This window comes from Lepidochelys kempii, chromosome 9, assembly GCF_965140285.1.
Source record: "Lepidochelys kempii isolate rLepKem1 chromosome 9, rLepKem1.hap1, whole genome shotgun sequence".
In the NCBI taxonomy this organism is placed as follows: domain Eukaryota; kingdom Metazoa; phylum Chordata; order Testudines; family Cheloniidae; genus Lepidochelys; species Lepidochelys kempii.
Genome location: NC_136388.1, coordinates 81,115,602 through 81,134,060, shown reverse-complemented (window position 1 = coordinate 81,134,060; position 18,459 = coordinate 81,115,602). Strand labels below are relative to the sequence as shown.

General features: G+C 41.0%; 1 protein-coding gene across 14 annotated transcripts in view; it reads right to left on the bottom strand.

The window, feature by feature from the left end:
• Positions 1-5,374: 5,374 nt before the first annotated feature.
• Positions 5,375-18,459, bottom strand: part of ARHGEF9 (Cdc42 guanine nucleotide exchange factor 9) — a 308,240-nt gene continuing 295,155 nt past the window's right edge. For 12 of the 14 annotated variants that reach the window (XM_073361040.2, XM_073361039.2, XM_078854245.1 and 9 more), the window contains one exon: positions 10,390-10,720. In XM_073361040.2, coding sequence (XP_073217141.1) covers positions 10,539-10,720 — 182 coding nt within the window. In that variant the 3' untranslated portion in view covers positions 10,390-10,538. Of the gene's footprint in view, positions 8,296-10,389; positions 10,721-18,459 lie in introns of those variants that run through there. The other 2 variants (XM_073361041.2, XM_073361042.2) reach the window with 2 other exon arrangements.

Below are 18,459 nucleotides of genomic sequence, written 5' to 3'. Positions count from 1 at the left end.
ATAAATCACAATTTGAAATACAGGGGATAAATAGAGAGCTCAGTTTTAGTTTGGGGTTTATTTACATTCAGTTTCACTTTAAGGGTCTCAGTGCTGCAATGTTTGGGTGAAAACACTGCGGGGAAATGGTTGTTTGCTTAAAAACATCTGTTTCCATTGGCATAAAAATAACCCAGGAAGATATTTCTGTTGGTCTTGATTTGGCAAAATCCTTGTGTATATCTGTTTTCTTCTGATGCAGAATAATGGAAAGTGCCCATTACACAGTTTCCAAGCGCCCTGTCAATTATTTAAAATTACAAAAGCAATACCAATTTCAGTCAGCTCACGCCTTCTCACAAACAGCAGCTCAAAATACAAATAAAGACATCCCAGTACTTCAGCCAGTTCTTACATTTCCCTTATCTCTCTGCAGAGGCCAGGGAAAACAAGTGGGCCCTCCAATCAGCAAATCCAGAGTATTTCAGTGTGCCCTGAATATTGGTATATCCAGGGTTAAATCTGATTGGATAGTAAAACTCTCCCATGAGGTAGGTATTGTTATAATCTGCCCCCTGCCCCTTTATAATAGATATTAACTGAGGCGCAAAAGAATTCATGGCCGGTTTGCAGATGAGCAGAGCTCTCACAACACCTAGTGAAGTCAACACCTCTGAAAATGAAGCATTCGGTGATTTGCCTGCAGGGCTGGCAATAGAGGCAAGGAGCCGGGATGCCCAATTCCCTGCATTAGCTGCAGATCTCTCTGGCATTTTCCACATGCGTCCCACATGTAGAACTTCCATTCATGTCAATGTGAGATTTGTGCGGATGCTGTAATAGGGAGCAGTGCTTCAGAGTCAGTTCCAAGCTCACTTTACACTAGTTTTACACTGATACAATTCAGTTTCCAGCACTAGAATTTCTGCTCATTTTTCAGCAATGTGAGATCAGAATCAGGCCCACAGTGTCTGACAGCAGGAGTTTGCCTACTGAAAGGGTGGTTCACTATTCCCTTCAACCTCTTTAGACTTTCCTTATGCATCTGTTATTCGTCTGGCTTAGCCAGTCTCCTTTTGAGTTCCCTGCTTGTTTCTTTCCTCATATTTTCCTCTGTTTATGATGCCCTCCCCACTTGTCTGTCTCTCTGTGCAGCTTGTTTTGTTCAGATTTTTACCTAAGGCAGCATAGGAGGTGAAACTTCACTTCTTCCAATGAGCCAAATCCTAATGCCACTGCAGCCAGCGGGAGCTTTGCCATGGGACCAGAATTTGGATGTACAGATTTTGATACCTTCCCATTTTAGTTATGTCACAAACCACTCACAGTGTCAGAACCAGATTATTTCCCATCATATTTGCAATAGTTGAGACATATTCAGGTCTTCTAAAATACAAACAGTTAAATGTTACCAAATCAAATTTCTCCCCCTTGTTGGCACCTAAGCGTTCTTTGCCCAGTCAAGGATTGGAAGAGAGGAAAGTTTCCTTGGAGCCAGCTTTGCCCCTGACCTCTCAGGTCCTATGCTGAGTGCCGCTCAGCCAGACCCGGGGATCTGGCCCTAATTCTGATCTCACATCTATATTGGTTTGAAACAGCATTGACCTAAAGTAGTTTCTAGTTATTTACAACAGTGTAGTATAAATGAGTTCAGAATCATGCTCACATGGCCACAGTCTCTGCTGGTGTAAATGAGCAGATCTCCCTGGAGATCAGTAGAGCTGGGCCCATTTTAAACAGCAGAGAATTTGGCTTGTTGTTTACACACCAGATGTGATGACAGAGAGCCCTTGTGAAATTGCGCTTCCTTTCACTAGAGGCTTTTTGTCGTGTGTGTTTGTCCCCAATCTATTGCTCAGAATGTGCCTCATGTCCTAAGGCCATTCTTGCTGTTGGCAGAAAAGTGGTTTTCAGTTTGCAATTAAAATATAGCAAATTGAGGCTTTTGAAATTACATGCCCATATTTTACATTTACCCTGCTTTCAAACAGAAAATAAATGGCTAACAAAACTAGTACTTGGAAAGCAATTTCCAGGGGTACTAAAATACCTGCTACCTATCAGTAAGAACGGCTGAACTTACCTACTCAGGATCGGCATATGATGGGAGAGAAAAGCCATCAAATGTCTAGGTCAGCAAGCACTGTACTGCATATTAGACTGATTGGAATGTTATAGCTCAATGAATCTCTCCTTAAAACACTGTCATTCATTGAAAAAGGACATTTCTCACATTTCGGGTTAGGCAATAACCTTGTGACAAAGGGCCTTTCAAGGCAACGAAAGAAGCCCCTTTTCTGTTCAGCAAATGGCTAGTTCCTTAAAAGCGACTGCTCTCATCAAGATTGAGAATCTTTTTTTTTTTTTTTTTGCAGCAAACATAATACAGCAGCAACCCATCCTAGTAGTACCAATATGAGTGAAACCGGCACTTAGCACTCTGTCTTCAACAGGAAAGATCCAGGGTTAAGTGATACTCTAAATTATCTTCAAGCATTTACTAGATCAATTTTGCTCCAATCATGAGAGAAATCTCATGGGTCAAATTCCGTTTTCAGTTATACCTGTTGTAAATCTGGAGTGACTTCACTTAATTCAATAGAGCTACTCTGAGTTCGTAACTGAGAGCAGAATCTGGCCCAACCTCAATCATGAGCTTGATTCTGCTTCCCTTATTCACATCAGCAACCTAAATGTGTGAGTAGTCCCACTGATTGAAGAACCTTCTCCTGGTGTAACACACTATTCAGGCAGCCCAACTATACTATCATACGATGACTTTCTGCTAATCTCTTGTGCATGATTGCTTCAAACGAACTTTGCAATGGGCCCAATCCCACACCCATTGAAGTCTATGAAAAAGTTCCCATGAACTTCAGCGTTGCAGATCAGGTTTGCTTATACACTCACTTTTTGCTGCAAAGATTGGATCGCTCAAGTTTCCATTTCCCAAACCAGTAAGGATCTCAGCCCTGTTATGCTTTTCAGCATTTATAAAAGCAAACTGACCCCAAAAAGATTTAAAATATACCAACAAACTTCCATCAAGGAGTGATCACCCCACCAATATGAGAGGAAGGAAAACCCAGTCCTTAAGATGCTATCTTGGAACTCAGGAGACCAAGGTTCAAGTTGCAATTCTATGCTCCGCCACAGACTTCCTGTGTGACCTTAGTCAAATCATTTAGTCTCTCAGGGGCAGATATTCAAAGTTATTTCAGTACCTAAAGGTGCAGATAAGCACCCAAGAGAGATTTTCAAAGGAGCCTAGCTGCCTTATTTCCACTGAAATCCATAGGAGTTAGACACCTAGGCACTTTTGAAAATCTCATTAGGCACCTATCTGCATCTATAGGAGCCAAAACACCTTTGAAAATCTGGCCTTCTGAACCTCAGCTCCCCATCTGAAAAATGGAGAAAGCAGACAGATTCTCTCTACCTCCCAGGGATAAGATTGTGAGGTGCTCAGAAATGGGGACTATACAATAAGAATTAGCAGCATCTACAAGTATCCCTTTTTCCTCCTTTCCCCAAACCCTGTTAACAATTCTCCTCTCTGGCTGGAGGGCAGGCGAAGAGACAGAGTGGCAGTGGGGGAGGTCTGTGTCAGAACCAGATGTCCATGTTTGGAGCGCCTCTCGGGGCACTTATGAATCTATTGCTCCAGCAAGAGATTAATGTTTTATATGTTTTAGAGTAACAGCCGTGTTAGTCTGTATTTGCAAAAAGAAAAGGAGTACTTGTGGCACCTTAGAGACTAACCAAGTTATTTGAGCATAAGCTTTCGTGAGCTACAGCTCACTTCATCGGATGCAAACAGTATGCATCCGATGAAGTGAGCTGTAGCTCACGAAAGCTTATGCTCAAATAAATTGGTTAGTCTCTAAGGTGACACAAGTACTCCTTTTCTTTTAATGTTTTATATGTTCTCCTTTATGAAAAATTAAAACAAACAGAGTGTTCTTGTCTTACAGATTTTTGTCACTGCTGTTGTTGTAAGCAATATTAGAAGGAGAAAGCATTAAATGTCCAAAGCAATCAAAGGAAGCACATGATGTGACTGGATTTAAATTGCTAGCTTTGGTGAGAAAAGGAGAAGCCAAAGGTTTGGTGGAAGGGAACAAACTGGAGATGGAGCCACTTTCTTAGAGATGCTCTTGGGGTGAGAGAACATTTTAGAACAGAGTAGGGACTAATTGCCTATTTTCAAGAGCTCAGCAGCTTTATGGTCATTGCATGCAAAGGTGCTATTTCAGCTGCAGAATGAGGAGGAACTGTGCAAGAGATTAATTTGATCCTGAGAGGGGGAAAAATGAGGCAAATATTGAACAACAAATTTAAGGAAAAAACCCCCCAACACACAATGCAGCTTCAGCCTGGAATAATCCTGGTACAGGTTTGAGCATTGGCCTACTAAACCCAGGGTTATGAGCTCAATCCTTGAGGGAGCCATTTAGGGATCGGGACAAAAATTGGGGATTAGTCTGAGCAGGGCTATTCTATGTGCACACAGTGTTTTGCGTTGGAGGATGCTGAGCCAGTACTGTAGATGCAAAGGCCGGTGCTGGCTCGGTACAGAAGAATAGGGTCTTCTTGTCACTCTGTTGTGCCTGGACCTACAGTCCAGCTTCATTAGGTAGATGCAAAGAATGCTTGCTAAAAGCACTTGTACTCTCTATATCACAAACATGTATGCATTGCAAAAACATGAATCACTCTGATGTAGAGTGTGCTGGTTCTGCAGTACTTGTGTCATTTCAGGTACTACCTTGCACACACCTTAGCCTCCAGATTTTAGAGACTATGCTGCCCAAGCCTACAACTCTTAGGATTAGCCAGTGCCTGGCACCTGACATGCAAGGTGATGGGTATATGATGTATTCGGTATGTATATTGCCTGACATTGCAGTTCACAGACATGCAGCTGGGGTAATGCTGCAGTTAGCAGATGTAATATGAACAACCAAACCAGACATAATTAATAGAGACAAAGTCATTTTCAGGTCATTTCCCTAATGTCCATGATTTCACTATTTAGGCTCTGATTCAGCAAAGCACTTCAGCATTTAAAGTTAAGCATGCACTTCAATGAATTGCTGAATCAGGGCCTGGTCCACCGGTGTAAATTGGGAATATCACCACAGAAATCAGAAAGTTACTCTGAGTAGTATATGAGAACAAAATATGGCCCAGTGGAGCAGCCCAAGGTGTTAAAATCTGGCCTCTCTCCTGCTATACCAAATGAAATCCATGGCTATCTGTGAATGCTGAATGCCAGAAGCCCATTGTTACTTGTCTGAATGCCTGATGTTTGAAGAAAGACCAAGAAAACAAAAATGAATAAAACTTGTACCTACATAAAACCTGAATGTTTTAATGGTTGAACCAGTCTTCGATTGGCTCTGTCCACTAAGCCAACTGGAAAGTAGAAAATTAAAGGGACATTTAGGTTAAAAATCATGTACATTTATAAAAACCAAACAAGTAATAAACAGCTATTTCACCAACGTCCTCAAGGCAAAACAAAAAACCCCATAGGTCCAATCCACATCAATCATTTGGTATAACAGAAATAACGTCATTGTAATAGAAGAATCTTCCATATCTTCTCCACTGCAAGCAAAATTTATACAATACGATGACGCTTTTTCGGTGTATTGGTGGAAGAGAAGGAAATGGCAAATCCGTGAGGTTTTATTCCATTGACCTCACTTCTTAGCCCAGACAGACTCTGGAATAAGCACTCTGCTTGCAATGCTGCAGCATTCTCTCTGTAATTCATGTAGCACTGATGATTTTTCCTTTTATTTTTTTATTCCCCTTGCTGATTGGTTTGCCAGCATGAGTGGGCTGATCCTCCAGTCCCGCACCATGCTAGCATGCTGACTACCAGTCACCCAGGAAAGCATCGGGAATACAGAGTGTGAAAGGGAAGGGGAGACAGAGGGAGAGAGATTTAAGTGGTAGCCGTGTTAGTCTTCATCAGCAAAAACAAAATGAGAAGTCCTTGGGCTTATGCCCAAATAAATTTGTTAGTCTCTAAGGTGCCACAAGGACTCCTCATTGTTTTAGAGAGAGAGAGAGTTATTGTTGAGATTGGTATCTGTTTGGATGCAGCCACTTCTGGGCACTTACAGTGTCGTCTCTATACATTCTAGATACACTGGTATCAGCATGGGAATTGCTTGGGTTACTAACTGATCTGAACACCAGTGTTAAATAACTGGAGTTGTCTTAACTGCAAACTAATGTTTGGCACTCACTCAGGCCAGAGGCACTGGCTTCCTGCTCAGAAAAATACGGCCTCTGCTATACTATCAATATGCTCAGGAATCTTTCTTATGTTAACATCAGTGTATTAGCAACTTGAGGTCTGTTGGGTGGCCTTTCTCTTCCGTTGTAAAGCTGACCAGAATTTAGTAATCAAATCCATCATTTAAAACAATGTTTCTGGGGAAGACTCCCCTTGAACTCTATTTAGTGCAGAATTGGACTTGAAAGCCAATAAGAATTGAACCTTTCATCCTTAATCAATTGTTTCCGCTCAGTTCAGCGGCGGGCATGGGCAAGGAGTGTGGGTTATTTCTCAGGAGACACTCCAACCCCTTTTCTGGTTCCATATGAATCGCTTCTGGCTGCTTTGTTGACAAACTGGCCCCCCCCATCCAGACAATTCTTGCACATCCTTGGGGAAAAGAGTAAGACCACTCTGCGTAGGAAAATGATTTAAAAATGCCTTCAGATGCCTTTTCATTTCTTTTTATTTAACTCCATAAATATTTTCATAAGGCTCAGTGTCTTTACAACACTTTTTTTCAACACTTTTTTTTGTTTTGTTTTATACACACAACTTAGACACTTGTTTGACAGGGTCAAACAGTCCAATATAAACAAAATAATAAAACTGGCAAGTGTGGATCAGCTGGGTTACCAAAATCCATTTTTTTTTGCCCATACTGTTAAAACCCCAAAAGCACTAAAATATCAGTATTTGGCTTCAAACATGTATTTTAAAACCCTTGATTGTTCTTTTTTATTCTCTGCTACAAGTCCGCATCATCATAGTGCCTTTAAACTCCTCCAGACTCTTTTGATCTTCTCAAGGAAAAATAAGCGTGGTGATGCCATGCAGAACTTACAAAAGCTACTAAATATACATGTTCCCTGAAATGTAGCTGCAATGAAAAGATGACAGAGCATAAAGAGAACAAAACCAGAAACCCAAAGCACCACAGTGTACTATCAATAACGTTGCAATGGATGGCTAGTGCCCATCCAAGAACTGAAACAGATTTCAAATATATTTTTCTATGTATTATTTTCTATTTACAACTGTTAGATGCACCTAGGTTGGTTCTTGTTTTATCTTTTGGAGAGGGTGGGGAGGCAAAAATCTTGAACTTACATCCTCTGCTAGGTCAAGGGGTAATGAGTATCATTTACCTACGGAAGAGGAGGTTTTTATATTATATATATATATAGTTTCAGCTGGAGAAATTCTACATCTAAGTCTGTTACAATCTCTGGTTCTATTGCCCATGGAACAGTATGTGGGTTCCTCTTGTCTGGTATTGAAATGAAAATCTATATAACATGCGAAGTCAAAAATTACCCCCAGTTTGATCAGATATAATGTGTTTCTGGAGCTTTCAAGTATACAAGACCACCCAACCCAGCTCTCTATTTCATAATTAATAAGTAAGTAAAAGTGGGACCCATTGCTGGTTTGCCTTTCTATTAATGCTTCATTTCTTGCAGCACCTTGGCAACTTAGGGATGGGAAGAGCTTTCTTGAATGCCACAACTGAGGGCCAAATCCGCTTTGCTCTGGAACTGAGGCCTGCATCTGCTTTACCTGCTGCCTGGTTTTGGTGCAGGTAGTTTGAAGATAGCAAAGCTATTTGGTTTTGGTTTTCCACGTAAGCAAGAAGCTGTGAGTCCAACAAGTGGCCTTGTCAGATCAAGGGAATCTCGATTTATGATGCAAATAATGGTGTGGCCGTGTTGTTTCTTTTTTCTAGTGCTGAATATTAAGGAAGCATCTTCTCATAAAAATAATGGATGTTTTATTCTCACTCTCAGAGGCACAAAACAGTAAATGAACAGGCTTAACTAACGTGCTTGTTACTTTTCTCCCTTAAGCAATTAAAAAGGCAAAGGTATAGGTGTAATTTTCATCATATTGACAAGGAGGCTCTAATCTGTCTCTCTCTCTGTGTCTCTCTCCAGCCATTCAGAAAGTGTAAGACGTTTTGTTTCATCCTTTACGTTACAACTTTTGAGGAATCGTCTCGTTCACTTCTCTAAACACCCATCCTATTAAACAAACAAAAATAATAATTGCCACATATTCTGTATTAAAATCTGAGCTGTTAGCCATAAAAAAAGCAGAGATACAAAAGAGTATTTTAAAAATGTTTCTGATATAAAAATTGTGTTACCTCCTGATTGGACTTTTTTTTATATATCATTTACATATAGGGGGGTGGGGGGGGGGAGCCTTCCTCTCTTTAAAATACTAGACTTTCTTTGCTGCTTATTTGTATTTTCTCAAGTAGCAAAGAAAGTGCCGAGATAATCTTTGTGCTTTAAATGGGAAATATGGTCACTCCCTTATAACATGGCATGGTGTCTTTATCTTAGTGCTTGCTCTAGCCCTACAAGAGAATAAGCTGCCTGGAAATATTGAAATCATTCACTGGTGGCCTTCACAGGTTCTTGTTTTTCAGGTGAAAAATTAAATCTGTACTCCCCTACCCCCCGGTGTATTTCTCTACATCAGTAGCTAGCCTGATTTGCTTGGATGGCCGATAAGATTAAAAACAAAAGAGTCAATACAAATTAGGGTTTGGATCATTTCACCCCACATTTTCAAAGGAGACTACAAAACAGCACCTGCGAAATTTTCACGTACACCTTTTTATATGAGCAAAACATCCACATTTGCCCAAGCAAAAAGGCATCGTGTGTGCAATGATCTGTTTTGTGAGCCGAACTGCAGGCTTCCGTACATGCAAACTAGTGTGTTTGAGGTGAGGGTGAAATTGTAGGAGGTGTCATTGAAAATGCAGCTCTGAATACACAGAGTGAGAAAAAGAGAGAGAAAGAGACACAGAGAGGTTAACTAATTACTGTGCAGCCTATTGACAACGGTGCAAGTTTGCTGAACCATTGCTACAGTTTAGATTAGTCTGATTCCTGATCTACATTTGGATATGTAGTCCTGGTCAATGGCAAGACGTCTCAGGCCACACTGATTTCAATGCAATCTTTTCTGAAAGGCAGTTTTCAAACTCTTCCACAGGTTGGAGGCATTAAATGTTGAGTAAATGTTTTCGATTACTTAAGCAATGATCCTTAACCTAATAGGTCATCATTGTCAGCTAATGTCCGGTTGGTAATTTGGGGCTCAAGGCAAACCTAGGGATACTTAAATAAAACATAACAGACCAGAAAGCAAGTACAGCAATGGCTGTTACATCTAGGATCGTTGCTCCTGTAAACTGTAATCAATGGTTCATAACAGTGGTGCTACGCGTGTGTGTGTGTGTGGCAGAGAGGATGGGTCCTCTGAGTTAGTTCCTGCAGAAGGAACACTGGCCATTTTGTTTGTGTTCAATAACTAATTTTTCTCTACCTAGAATTGGACATCTCACGGGGTAATTTCTCAGCTAAAAAAAAAAAATCTCTGGAGAAAATAAAATAAAATACGAAACAAAAAAGCCTCCATTGTTCTCTTTCAATCTTACTGGGAATGGCATGTGTGATTGAAACACACAGCATTGAAATGAAACACAGTTAAAAATGCAACAAATCAATTGAACAGAAGTCACCTCTCACATAATAAAGATCTGTTCCCCCCTTTTGTTTGTTTATACCCCCCTCCCTGGCCCAAGAACACATATAAAAACAGTTAAAGCAATAGAAGTACTGAGCAGCATATCACAGTGCATAACAGAGCACACCCAGACTGGAACGACTCAGAACAGAGAATGCTGGGGGGAAAATGCTGTTCATTGAAACAGGAAGTTTGGGGACAGTCAAGGGGTGGGGGGAGCAAAGAGGGAAGGGAGCAGAGATCTTCCCCACCTCTAAAATAGAAAAATAAAAGGCATAAATAAAATAAAATATACACCAATGTGGCCTGCAAGAAACTTCAGTGACAAACTCACAACGAGCAAGAAATCGTCCTGGAGAGACAATGACAAGTTGGACAAAAAAAAAAAAATGAAGAGAAAAAATGATGTTGTCTGACCAATTAAATAAAACAAAATCGGACACATGAGTAGAAGTCATTGGTGCTTCCTAGTATCTAGTAGTAGTTTGCTTCCCAAAAACAACAAAAAAAAGTTTTTGGTCCTTCTATATATATATATATATATATATATATATATATATATATATATATGTGTGTGTGTGTGTGTGTGTGTATAATTCTTTTTAATTGCAACAGTGCTTCTCCGAAAAAAGGTCCATCTATAAATATAATTTTATTTATTTATTTTTATTTTTAATTTTTTAAAATTTTTATTTTAAAATTCTCCATCTCACTCTAGGTATTATTTTTTGAATGGCGTTAACCTGCTGAAATTTTGCCAGAATGGTGACTGGCTGCGTTTGGGTTCGGTGAACTCGAAGACCTGGGACTGGGATATGCCATCTGTCACCATGTATTGTCCCTGATTTAATGGATCCTGGGGTGGTGGATAGGCTGGAGGAACCGACCTGGAGTAGCTGACACCTGCATTGATGGTGGGGAAGGGAAAAAGAAAGAGGTCAGTCAGAGTTCAGTTGGGTCAAAAACCGTACTCATGATATTACTTGCTATAGCTTTAAAAACCAAGGCCCCACACAGTGGGGACATGAGCAGCAGAAGGCAATTCTAGGGATGAAATTAGCAACTAACTTAAATTATCACTCCAAATGCAACCTAAACTGGCAAGCTAGTTGGAGATTTGAGAAAGATCAATTACTTTTGTTCTGGTGGAGTTTTGCTTTTCTCTTATGGAAAAGTCCTATATAATTTAAGCCATGAGAGCCCTATAGAACCATTAGATACAGTTATCTAGAAATCCCTCTATTATTGAAAAGGTGAAGTCTTGTCTATAGAATTGTTACATTGTAGAGAACTGTACCTCTTCTATAGAATTCCATTTGTTCGTTTCAAAAGACAGAAGTCATTGCTTCCTCTACTAAGTCCTGTAGGATTTTTCGCTAGCGGTTTGTTTTAAATTCACCAGCCTGGTTTCAGCTTCTAAACTAGAAAGTACTGGGAAATCTCACCAGAGTCACTGCCTGCTAACTTTCCAGCCCTATCTTCCAGGTGAGGTATTCCAAAGAAAGGATGGCCTTGTGGCTGAGGTATAAGACAGTGAGTCTGAAGTCCTGGTGTCTATTAATGGCTCTGTCACATAATTTCTATGTGACCTTGAGCAAATTACAATCTCTCTGGGCCAGAGAGTGCCTCCTCTGATGCAGAAGGGGTGAGGGGTCCACTGTCTTTAAGACACAGAACTCTGCAGAGGATGCTCTATGGAGCTGGAATCCACATGAGTGATTGTGGGGGAGGTAGAGGATGGGTAGCCCTTAACTGAGGATGGTGGGGCTGAGGGGACAACCATTACTATGCTTGTGGAGATTACCAGGGAAAGGTAATATGCCCACTGGTTATACTTCCTTCTTGCTGAGACCATTCATGAAGTGTAATTCCCTTCTTAAGCAAGCTCCTTGGGCAGTGTGATAAAGTGGAAGCTACACTGCCAGGAAGCAGGGGAGAGCAGAGGAAACATCAGAGCTTTGAAGCAAATGCAGAAAGTTCTGGCCTTCTGTGGATCCCCTCTGTTGCCTGCAGAACCTGCTACTCATTCTGTGGGTAGGGCAGCCCCCCGACAAAACGATGTGGGGGGAACATTATGGAGATCTCCTGCTCCCCGGGGTTATACTGCAGGAGATTGTGGGCCAGCCTATTGTGATCAGTTTTCCCATCTGAAAAATGGGGACAATACCCACCTTCCTCATATGAGGGTTATGAAGCTAAATTAATTAATGTTTGTAAAACGCTTTGAGATCCGCAGGTGGGAGGTGCTAGAGAAGGCAAAATATTACAATTAGCACCTAGATACCACGGTGATTGGCATAAAAGAAATTAGATTCTCTGCATGTGTCTCTACCAGCACACAAACACAGACTTTCACATGCCAGTGCTTTGGGATCCGGGGATGGGAGGTGCGATACATGTTCAAACCAATTACAGGCAAAGAATTAAACTCTCAAAAAATGCAATGCATTATAATGTGAAACTAAGCTGCCAACCTTTTAATGTTGGTGCATCATTATATAGGTCCTTCTATTATAACAAGCTAAGACTTTAATAGTCTGGAGAGGGAAAAGAAGTAATTTCCTCCCCTTTGTTATAGTAAATACCAATCAAGTCTGGTTAAAAACCAATAAGACTTCAGACTGAATTGAAACATTTCCTGGATTTCTTCAAATTGTGCTTCGAGACGAGGAATATGGAAATGGGACTGATTTCTTCAAAGAAATTAAACGACTATTTGTTTTATCTGATAACAAATACTACCACCCACGTTGCTCTCTATCCAGTCCAGGAAGTACAGTCATCCTTTTTCATTTTTAACATGGGCAAAAGTTGCTGCATGATTCATGACTTAGTAACCCTATCCAACTGCATCACAGTTATGTGTTCCAAGTCAAGCTGAAAACAACAATCTGTTTGGTTCCTTCACCTCTTTGGTAGGCTCTTGGATGCTTGATCAGATTTGCTAATCTCATGCGTTTACAACTTTATTTTTCCTACCTCACATTTGTGAATCTTGAGTAAGATCCTTGCACAGTAGAATGCCAGTTCCACTGAGTGCTTGATGTCCCATCATTACAGACAGGGGCCAGGGTCAATCTTAAATGGTTTGGCTCTAGGATATCATAGAGACAGCAGGATACCTCCATCCTCCAATTAGATTGCTCAGGCATCTAGACTCTAGTTCAGCATCTGAAGATACCTGTGGCATGGGGAAATCCCCACCTGGTATAGAACCGGCATAGCCAGCTCTATAATAATCCCTGGTGGCTCACTCCACGTAGTGGCAGAAGATAAAGTGTGACAGGGAATGTGGCCAAATCATGCTATGTTCCAGTGATCCATGACCATGGCAGTTTACCTAAATTAGAAAAGTCCTGAGGCTGATCTAATTTGCATAGAAGGAGGGGGCAAATTTGCTCCAGCTACCCTGGGCACCAGGTGAAAGCAAAGAGGAACTAAACTGTCAAAATTGTACGTCTAACCTGTTCATGCAATTACTACAGCTACAGACATGGAGGCATGTGTTATTTTGCCCTTGCATTTGTGTGCATGCAAATATGAGTATTTGTGCTCTGCAGAGTAAATTCGGCAATCCCACAAGAGTAGCTTTTCTCGTGAGGTTTTCAACATGTCACCTCCAACAGCAGATAAAAACGCCACAAGAATGGCCTTTCTTCAGGTATCTGTGTATTTCTGGTCTCGGTGAAACACCGGATGTGGAAGAAAAATCCCACTTACCAGAACATCTTCAAAACCTCAGAACAAGATTAGTTCTCAGAATGAATGAAGGGTTAATATATTTGTATCTGAACTGAGCTGGTTTCCTCCCTCATCAGAGCTGCAAGTAGATGTGCTAAATTGTCTCTTTAAGGATTTTTTTTATATGCAAAGCCATAACTCTATTGCAATTTAACCAGAAAAAATGAGTAAAGCTCCTTCCCAGTGAAGAATGCTGCAATCTCAGGCTGCCTCTGTGAACAGAATTCAAAATAGATAAGGAAAGATTTCCAGGCACAGAAGTCACGCTGCTTTTCCCTAGGCACAGGGAGGCAGTTACACAAGTCTTGACCAGACTTGGAGCTCCTTCTGCTGGTTCATGCAGAACTCTGCACCAAGGTAGACTCCAAGGGTTGCAGCTGCATAGTACGATTGTTCAGTAGGGCCGGGGGGTTGAGGGGAAAAAAGTAGCTTTGCAGTTTATCATTTGTCAGGGCAAATGCAGCAAAGAGAGATGATGTATTGTCAATTGAAATTGAGCAGTATTTTAGTGCTAGACAATGTCAGTTTGAATCACTTAGGTTTCTCATCTTAAAACCCCCCCCTCAAAACCAAAAACCCTGAAAGGATTTCAAGCCATCTCTACTTTGCTCCTAACTTCTTTCCAAAATGCGTTTTGTACTTGTGATCTCAGAAGGAATTCCCTGGCACTGAAAGAATTAAAAGAGTAAAGCCAAATATAAGATGTCTTTCTATGCATATTCGATCCTGACCCTTTAAGGATTTCTTTCATGCCTTGATTGGTAGCTATTTCATGTTCCTTTCCTCTCCAGGCATCTAACCACCTTGCCTATCTATTAACTGGATTTAAGAGATAGGTGATAAAATATAAATGTTTTCTAGTTCAGAGTGGGCTGAAGTTGGTGCCATACTGCTGGTGAATGGAGAGTGTACTGTGGTGCAAACCCTCAATTCTCCTAAGTTTCAACAGCAGTGAGGGAATTCACACCTCTTAGGAGACGCACTCAACCTCATCACAAGTCCAGTTGTGTCCAGTTATTTCTGACATATTTCTGTGGTGTACTATTCAGCACGCCCCTTCAACAGGAAATAGTGCCAAAGTATTAATCATTTGATGAGGAACTCATCATACTCCTTGCACTGTCCATTTTATTGAACTACAGAGTTCACTCACTGAAATACAGCCACTTCTGGGGTGACACTTATTAACAGCACACAGCAAATCTACATGACAATTTAGAACTAAATAGGAAGAAAAAAATATTTAACTGAAAATACAAGGAGAATTTAGGTGGTCAGAATCACTCAACTGGAAGTCTGGGCATGACATTGTGGGTAACACCTCTACTCTTCAAACAGTCCTTTGGGGTCTTTAATGAAGGCAAGAGGTCAGTTTCACATCTCACCCAACAGATGGCATTCTCAGCACTCTGCTGGAGTATCTGTTCAGAATGGACTCAGAAGCAAGAGTGCCCCTTACTTAGTCACCAGTGTCATTTCCTTTTGCACTTAGGTATTCCTTGGAGGTCTCCTATCCAAATATTCATCCAGTCAGACCTTGCTTAGCTTTGGAAATCCTAACTATATCGCAGATCAGATTCTATCTGGATTTAGTAATTCCTTCAGTGAAGAACCGATTTCATCTGTATTATGAAAATCATAATCATCATCAATACTTTCAGACTGAAAATGCTGTGGCTAGTTCCACAGGGTAACTGTATAATGGGCACTCATGGGCTTTGGAAGGTTCAGTTTATGGCACTGTTCCCTCTAAGCTGTGTGCGTGTGCACACAGATCCTAAACACCGCGCGCACAAAAAATGAAATACTAAATCGGAGCCAGGCCGAAATATCATTTACTGGCGACTTTTGACATTGTTTGCCCGCATTCTATCAACACAGCCAGATTCTATTAGCTGGCAAGGGGGGGAAGGGGAAAGGAGGTTAAATTTCCTTTGTCTAAGTATTTAAAAATGACATTTATAAAATAACATGGTGTAAAACTATTATTATCACAAATTGCAAATTAAAACGTTTTAAATGTATAAGCATTTTAGTCGCTTGGGCGCATTTGACTCATGGCACACAAATTTGAACTCTGCTTCAAAAATTTGCACAGAAGAAATTTTTTGCGCACACGGCCTGTCAAAAATTAGAGGGAACATTGGTTTACTGCCCATATAATTTTTGAGCAATGGGATTTGCACATGTATTTTACGTATTTGCAGGGAAGTAGTATTGATAACATGGTTTTCATCCAGTAATGACATTCTTTCATCTGCAGTGTGGAAAGCTTGGTGAACAAAGGGAAATTACCTTGATTATATCTGAAAATACAAGTGTGCCTCCCCTCCCTTTTTAAAAAGAATTTAACGAATGGGCCGGTTAACCCTTAAGATGTCATATGATTTCCAGGTAGAAGACACTTAGAAACTGGGAATGTTTGACAACTGAGCTGCAGAGGTTTGAAATGTCAGAAGAAATTAGGATGGTATGACCCTTGGGAGGAATTTGGGTCAGTATATTTGTGAGTTGAGGTTAGCTGGGCATCAGGTCAAGTCACTTAACGCGAATGAGGGTAGCAGAAAGACTTGGCAGCTAGAGAGAGAATGCATTCTGGAGCCAAAGCCTTAGCTGGTGGAGCTATGCCAATTTATACCAGCTATGAATTTAGCTCTCGGTGGATTTTTACAGACTGCTAGGGGAGGGATGAGGCCACTTAGTGGTAGTGGGAGAATTCAGCAACTAGGGTATGGAGGGAAACAGGGAATACTGGAAACATCTCAGCATGTCAAGGGCAGCTTTTGGAGGCCTCCCCATGGTCTGCTAAGAGAACTGAAGCATGCACGTTGGAAGATGCAGCTCCTTAGCCCACTGTTATGCTACTCATGAAAACAGCAATAATAAAGAATAAGTTAGTCCAAAATTAAGAGAAAAAAGCAAATTTCATTCTTCATAGCATTTATTGATCGCTCGTGGGGTTCAGAAGGGAGATCCCATCCCACATAGGCTTGCACTATTAAATAAATAACAAAAACAAGGGGATATCATTCCTTTTTATGAATTGTTAGGTTAAGACCACTGACAGAGTCAAGTTACCTGACTAGACAGACTAGTGGTCTTATATACCATAATGAATCCTATGTTCTTATGTCCAGGAAAAGCTAATATTCTTGACTAATGATTTGGGGAGCCTTAACTTTTGAATGGCCAACTTGAGACACCTTAAAGGGATCTAATTTGTAGAAAGTGCTGTGCCTTTGAAAATCAGACCTCTTTAATGAGCCCCAAGTTGAACAGCCAAAAATTGAGGCACCCCAGAATCACTAGTCCCATCTGAAAATCTTGGCTGGGGATTTTGAAAGCATCTAGGAATGTATGCCAAAAAGCACCTGTGTGAATTAGAAGTGAATATGTTACCTGCTACCATACATGGGGATAGAAGAAGACTAAACGGGGGATTTGATAAGTGTCTACCAGTTTTTGAAGGCTGTAAACACTGAAGATGGAGAGGAATCGTTACCGGGGTACTGGCAAACAATCCCAATGGTTAGATACACTAAGGGAGCTTTGAAGTCCCTGTTGTTAGAGTCACTTAAAACTGGAATGGACAAATCAATGGGAAATACAGTGTGCTGAGCAATCCTGCATTGGCAATAAGGGATGCACGACATGACCTAATAGGCTTGATTGTTAAGGAAACCTAAACCTGGCAGAAAGGGAGGGGAAGTGGTTAGAGAAACTGGCCAGGATGTTTCAGGGAGAAGTCTGAGAGAGGGACCAGGCTTCAAACAGCATAGGCTGTTTCTCCCAAATCAGAGAAGGGAAATAAGCCAGACCCTCCCGAGTTATGGATGGCAAGGTTAAGTTTAGGCCAGGCAATATCTATGCAAGTCTTTGTTATTTTAAATCCACCTCTCTGCACTGTGTACCTTTTGGGCAAAATAAATCATGCCCTGTTTTGGAGACACAGTTTCACTGCAAAGGTATGCTGTCAGAGGCTCCCAAAGAGAAACCTCTGCAGGATCTGGCCCCCATTGGACCTGCTGAGTTAGTCATGGCTGGCACCTAGGGGACTGTAAATCCAGGTGCTAGTCTGAGAGTGGCGAACTGCAGAGTTCCACCCCAGGAGAGGTGGGGGTCCATGACTTGACAACTGCTGGGGCTGCACTCAAAATCCCCAAGAAGGGACAGCGGTGCAGATAGCCTAGTAACTGTGACAGGCTCTTTTTAAAAATCAAGCCAAACCAGAATTTCTATCTCCCATTTTAATTATTCTAGGATATACTAGACTAAATTCTACTCTCAGTTACACCCACTGAAGTTGCATGGAGCTGGATGGCTCTTACTGGAAGAAGGATCTGAATCACTGTCTGTAAAAAATATCCCACAACTTTGTCTGCTGGGAAGGAGCACAAGCCAATGCTACTTATCCACTTTATGTCTAATGGACTTAAAGAAGGTGGAGAATTGGTTTAATGCTGTCTTAAGGCACATGCTCTGATATTATTACATTTCCCCCCAATCCAATAAGTAGTGCAAATCCCAGTATGTTGCTGAAATCTGAAGTTTACTCGCTTGCTCAACATCAAACCAATTCTGAAGGAATCTTGGTTGTGCATGTGTATATATGCCTGTAGGTGCATACGTGTGTATGTCTGTGGGTGCATGTACGTGTTACCAGCAAGCTGGTTCCAAATGGGATGATTCATTTAGGACACTGGTTTAAAAAAAACAAAACAAACCCCAAATGCAAAGGTTTATGCTGTCTCTTAATCATCTGATTAAAGTTTCATCAAGTTTATCTGACAGAGTTTGGATGTTTCTTCCTTGTCAGTCTCATCTTCCACACTTTCTCTCTCCAGTGTATTGCAGCTAGTGGTCCTTTAAATGTTTCCTCTTAATAAATATGCGGGCTGACT